Source organism: Sceloporus occidentalis, unplaced genomic scaffold (assembly GCF_023333645.1).
Source record: "Sceloporus occidentalis isolate IW3139 unplaced genomic scaffold, rSceOcc1.0.p SCAF_174, whole genome shotgun sequence".
NCBI classification, from domain to species: domain Eukaryota; kingdom Metazoa; phylum Chordata; class Lepidosauria; order Squamata; family Phrynosomatidae; genus Sceloporus; species Sceloporus occidentalis.
This window is the reverse complement of record NW_028317154.1, coordinates 1,745,787-1,752,371: the sequence shown is the minus strand read 5'-3', so window position 1 is coordinate 1,752,371 and position 6,585 is coordinate 1,745,787. Positions and strand designations below refer to the sequence as shown.

The following is a 6,585-nucleotide window of genomic DNA, read 5'->3' as shown; positions in this document are numbered from 1 at the left end:
TTAACTATAGTTTTTACGACATGTCAATTTACCAACTTTTAGAAAGGCTAACAGTACATCCTTATTCCTCATACTATATATGATTGGATTAAGCATTGGTATTATGACCGTGTAAAAGACAGACACCACCTTGTCCTGATATCTTAAGTAACTTGAGTTTGGGCGCATGTACATGTAGAGCAGGGTCCCAAATAAAATCCCAATGGAAAACAGGTGAGAAGAGCATGTTCCGAAAGCTTTTCGACGTCCTTGAGCAGATTTGATATCCAGTATATTGAAGAATATGCACATGTAGGATATGACAACAAGTATCACTGAAGCAGAAGAATTTATTCCAACAATGGCAAAAATCACAAGTTCTGTATGCGATGTATCAGAACAAGACAGCTTTAGGACAGGGGGTGGTTCACAAAGGTAATGGGATATCCGATTAGATTTACAGTAGATCTGAGTGAAGGTGTTTCCTGCATGGATCATAGAACTGAAGAAACCACAGGCATAGCACATAGCAGTCAATAATATACACACCTCTCTTCTCATTATGATGTAATAAAGTAGTGGTTTACATATGGCCGCATAACGGTCGTATGCCATTATAGCCAGTAAGAGGCACTCAACGTTAGCAAAGGCAGCAAAGAAATACATTTGAAAGGCACAAGCCACAAAGGAGATGGCTTTTTCAGTGGAGAGAAAATCAGACATGGTTCTCGGAATAATGACAGACGAGTAACAAATGTCTATGAATGAAAGATGTTTCAAGAAGAAGTACATGGGAGTGTGCAGAACGGGTTCATTAACTATAAGGAAAATAAGCCCTCCGTTCTCTAACACGGTGAAGGTGTAGACTACCAAAAAGATAACAAAGAGCGCAATCTCCAGCTTTGGGTTGTCTGTTAGTCCTTCAAAGTAGAAAACAGTAACCAAAGTTTCATTTTCCCCAAACATTTATTTAAAGACTAATTATTCAAATTCTACAGAAGAAACACCAAACTTCAGCACAGGTTCAATGTATCAGCCAAGTAGATGCAGACTCAAAGAAGGCGAGTAGGAGAGCATTAACAGAGAACAAAATACCCCTATGTAGTTTTAAGTATTTCATTGTAGTCTTGAAGGGTGTGGAAAAGAACTGAATTCTCTGTAAAGTAGGGTTAGTTTGTTTTAAACAGGTATGTGTAACATTTTATGAAATTAGATCCTAATGATGATAATAACAAAAAACAAACAAACAAGGAAATAGCAGAAAACAGCATTAATCTATCTCCATACTACTGATATGATCTTGGGACAAGTCAACTGAAAAATCAATAAAACAAAACAACAAGAGGACAATGACTAAACCTTATTTTATTTCTGCATGTTCCTCAATGACTGATTTAATAGCTCTATGTGGCAAGTATTGAAGATCTAAGGTAGGCAGCGAGAGGCATTCATCTCAGAGAAAAGACCCCCTCTCCAAGGTCTAGTATAAGGAGACATCCTTCAAGTTCACACTGGGCTTTCCCTTAATTCATGTGAGCTCATTTTCCTTTAATTTTGTTATACTACTCATGGTCCTTTTTTCCTTGTTTTCTTTTTCCTATTAGTGAATGATGCCAAGGCAAGCCCTTCCTGGGCACCGACGTGTAGTAGGATCATACATTGCTGCTTCCACAATCTTAGTGTATTCTATGTGAAAAGACGACCGGAAACTGTATTATTTTGAAGAAATGTTACCTTTTGTATACTTTTCACTTGAGCTTCTATTTGCTTGTGTCGGGCATATCGCTAGTTATGGAGCTCAGTCAATGAGGCTGTCAACAAAACCTTCTTAGTGAAATAAATCTATGACATCTTAACACTGGATTTTATTATCTGATATTCCATCGGGACAATAGGGTGTTGATATAGTGTTGTAATTATTAGCATTGGTCTCAATGGGTAACAACAACTGAGACCCATTCTGCTGTGAATTAATTTCCATTTTTAATGAGGTCCATGTTGTATTTTTTTCAGGTCTTTCTCCCCTAAGAATATTCTTGCCATCACAGACTCACAATGAAGAATCAGAATTTTATTATGAAGTAGCGTCTAACATTTTACAGATTGTTGAAGGACTAAATACAAAATATATTTACAAACTTAAAGACCACGTAAGATAACATAGAGCCGGGTTCTTCAATAGATAGATAATAGTTAAAATGTATAAATAACATTTATTAGATAATTATATATTTGATACAAAAATGTTATTGTACACTTGTACACAACTGTAGTGTCTTGTGACCATTTTACAACTATTCAAAAATATTTAATATCATCTTTACGCATTGTTTCCATAGACAATGTGGTTAGTACTTCATCATATGATATAAATATTATATAGTAATGTAATAATTTTTAACATTCCATGAGTGTTCTAAAAAAATCTAATAATTTTCTTCTTTCACATAGTTTGACGAAAAGGAGCTGTGCAAGGACAGGAAAGATATCATATTTTTATTTATTTATTATATTATTATGCATTTTATCAGTGTGAATATTTCACATGATATTATGATATTATAATATTTACTATAGTTCACGATTTAAAAAAAAATGTTTGCTACTATCTAGTACTTCTTTGTTATTTGCTCTTTCACTCTTGATGTTTCATGAATAGCAGTGGTTTCCTTCAACTTGTGGCCACATTAACAGAAGGCAGTATCCTTTTGGAAATAGCTATATTTAGGGGTAAAATAGGCAGGAAAGAAGGGTATATAAACTTAATAACCTGATTTCTACAAACTTTCATTTCAACAAATTTTGTTAAATTCATTAATTCACAGGAATGTCCGAAAACAAGAAGGGAGCCCCCAACAACACAAATAAAACTTACGGAAAAAGCTCCAAATTTAAAGTTATTTTTTTCCTCACACCCCCTCACTCTCTTCCTACCTAGTCCAACAGTCACTTTCCCAGTACTCAGAGTACTTATACAAGGGTGCTCTGAAGAGCGATGAAGAGAAGGGAAGCATGAAAAGTGAAAATGGGGTAAGCGTAGCAGAGAAAGCGGAGGCAGGCAAGCAGTTGTTGCAGAAGGTAGGGAGAGAGTGCAAGTAAAAAAAAAAAAAGCCCACTGAATTTTGTTCCATCGACAGGTAGTTTCTCCTGTTCCCCGACGCCATCCTAGACACGGCGTCTTTCCAAAATGGATGGCCGGGACTCTGACGTGCTGTACGGAAGCACTTCAGCCAGTTATTAAAGACAGAGACTCCAATTGTGCTCCACACCTCGCTGTGGAGGTGGGGTTTTTAGGATTGACACCTTATTTAAACGCTCTGTGGACTGCAATGTCTGTGATGCTTCCTACATCTTTGGCTCTCTTTGTGGGTTGACTCCTCTTGACCTCGGCTTGCCTTTGATGTGGGTTATGACTGAACCTGAAGGATTTATTTTTTTCAGTGGTGGCACCAAATCTGCTAAAGGAATCCTACGTAAAATTGTGTAGGTCGAGTAAGAAGGAAAAATGGAAACAGTGACTAAATAAACATTTGGTTAAAACACAATAAAGCTCAGGTTACCGGCTTGTTTGCAAATTGATGTGCCTAAAAATAGTGGGGCCTTTACTTATATAAGTCCGTCTTTCATAATAATGGGGCCCTGGGTAAGCCATCTTGTGGATCCCAAAGTCTAGTGATTCCTGCCTCAAGCAGCCATCTTCTTTCACAAAGCACTTGAAGAGGGCCCAAAGTAAACCTGTATCTACACCTTCTCCTTAAGTAAGTTCATAAATTTTGAATTCAAGTATCACTTTGTGCTGATGACAGTCTACTCCCTTTCTTCTCTTGGCCTTTTTACCCCTCTTATAACTCATATTACTTTTCTCTGAAATTGCATACTAGATAGCATCCTACTACCTACATACTACTCCATATTTCTAAGACTCAAATATTGGCCATTGCCCTTTTCCAAATATCTCTATCACATTAGAGAATTATTGGGTCTACCCAGCAGCTCAAGCATGGTCAAAGGACATCACCAGCAGCTCCGCCATTTTGGCGGAAGCTCTCCGGGAGGTTATGTCAGTAGCCATGTGGACAAAAAATGAAGAGAGAATAGAAATGCAAAACAAGAAGTTGCGAGGCACGGAAGCGGAAGTGGTCTTCAGAGAAGGTATGGGAATTTATGGCCGATCCGCTTGCTGATTTAGATTTATGGCTTGGTTGGAATACAGTCAAGTTGTTTTAAGTCTGAGGGGTAATGAAGCCTCCTCCTTAGTTTATACTTACCTGTTTGCAACCGGAACTAAAAGGTTAAAATATTGCTTGCGGTCATGAAAGTATTTATCTACTCTTTTTCCTCCACCTAATGTATCGGTTTGTCTTTTCTAGTCATACTCCTTGAATATACAGTATGTATTGTAAGAAGCGCTGCTTAAATTGGTCATCTCTTTCCCGCCTTTAGCGTTCCTGAAGCACCACAAGCCCTCTTCTAGCCGCCATCTTAAGAGATCTTGCAACATATCAAAAGGTATTCAACCTTTGGCAGATCTACAAGCAAGTATATTTTATATTTTGTCTTATGCTTGTTTTCCTGTACATCCACTAAATATATATTTTGAGAACATTGTCTTGCCAGCGAAACCCACGCCGGGTTTTTCTTTGACTACTATAGTTCAAGAGGCTGATTAACCTGTTAGGGAATTGGCGCCTCTTATTATTCTTTGATAGTATAGCCTTCAATATAGCTTTGCGTCTTAGCAAGGGTAGGTAGGGCTTTCTGGGTTGAATTAAACCCCTTAAACTCTCCCTACCCCAAGTTTTATATCCTTTCTTTTTCCTTTATTTTGTCTCTTAGACTTTATTGGTGGAAGGTGATAGTAGGAATTTTGGTATTTTCTTAGAGCTTTAAATGATTCATTAAATGTTAAGTCTTATATATATTTTTCCGCTCTCTCTTTTTATTATTATAATAATTATTATTATTTATATGGCGCCAACAATTGATTGTAAGCTTGCGACTCTCCCCACCTAATGTATCGGTTTAAACAAAGGTAATGGGGGTGCGACCCACCATCAGTGAGTGAAGCGTAAAAAAAGGACTCACCCTTGTAGGGTTAAAAGAATATTCTTTGGCGTTAATGCAACTGACTCCAGTCTATGTCGCCTAGTGTGATATAGGAATCACACACCCATCTATAGCTGGAATGTGGATATCTGCAATGGATAAAAGCCTTCATAGAGCAGGACAGAAACGATGTTTAGCAGCATAAACAGAAAAAAGGTGGCCAAAATGGGCTCTCACATTACCCGTGGCCTGGCTCCAGGTGTAAACAGTAAATATTCTTTTAACCCTATAAGCGTGAGTGTTTATTTTACGCTCGACTCACTGATGGTGAGTCGCACCACCATTGCCTTTGTTTATACTATTGTTATTGTGGGATAGTGAGATTCCCATAGAGTGTTGTAGCGTGTGTATGCTTTTACCTATTGTTTTTACTTGTGTAATGTATCGGTTTGTCTTAGTCGTTCAGTTCCAGTGTCAGACCCCTTGTATATATGTATTGTAAGAAGCGCTGCAAAAATTGTTCATCTCTTTCCTCGCCTGTAGCTTTCCTGAAACACCACAAGCCCTCTGCAAGCCACCATCTTGACGCAAGCACAAACCTACACATCTTCCAAGAGCAACTAAAATGTATCCCTTCACACCTTTGTAGTCATATTTTTATTTTTTTTGTTACCCAGACAGTGACCATGGGCCAGGATATTCCTGCAAACTTAACATGGCCTTTGAGGCTAAAAATACTAGACTTGGGCACCAGGGGGCTCTTCGTGTTCGTCTTCGTGCTCGTCTTCGGGGGAAAAAAAATCTTCGTATTCCGCGAATATTCGCCCGTTCCTGTCTTCTCTTCGGGCGAATATTCGTTTTTTCTTCGTTTTTTCCGGTTAAGGGGTTAATACGGGGTTAACGCAGCTCTGGCGCCAGTACTTTAAATGTGTGTATCAGCAACTCCATTGGTCGCCAGCAGGGGGCCTCCTGCTGTCGACCAATGATCACAGTACCATATATAGCTAATATATTCTCGGGCAGAATATTCTGCTACTCAGTGTAAAACCAACAGAGGGCAGCATTCTGTCCGATGATATATTAGCCATATGTGGCAGTGTGTTAATTTTCATTTATTAATTATTTAAATAAAATATATTTCCATGATCCGCTGGTCTCCCCACTGCAACAGTTAAATGTCCGCACTCACGGACATTAATTTTGTCGAATTTACAAACTCTTTTTTTCTATTTATTTTGGGTTTTTTTGTATTAAACTGTTAGACGAAAGGATCATGGGAATAAATGCAAATGAGCACACGGCCCCATATGGCTTATATATCTTTGGACAGAATGCTGCCCTCTGTTGGTTTTACATTAAGTAGCATATGTTTGAAATCCAAAGTTATTCTGCTACTCAACGTAAAACCAACAGAGGGCAGCATTCTGTCCGAAGATATATTAGCCATATGTGGCAATGTGTTCATTTTCATTTATTAATTATTTAAATAAAATATATTTCCATGATCCGCTGGTCTCCCCGCTGCAACAGTTAAATGTCCGCACTCGCGGACATTAATTT

General features: G+C 38.1%; 1 protein-coding gene across 1 annotated transcript; it reads right to left on the bottom strand.

The window, feature by feature from the left end:
- LOC149279251 (olfactory receptor 5AR1-like) lies at nt 1-945 on the bottom strand. The gene has a single exon (XM_089501451.1). The coding sequence runs from the start codon at nt 943-945 to the stop codon at nt 1-3; it is 945 nt and encodes a 314-aa protein (XP_089357577.1).
- Nucleotides 946-6,585: the final 5,640 nt, after the last annotated feature.

Bases quoted from the DNA above. Each gene is read 5' to 3' on its own strand.
- LOC149279251 (XM_089501451.1), bottom strand. From the start codon at position 945: ATGTTTGGGGAAAATGAAACTTTGGTTACTGTTTTCTACTTTGAAGGA.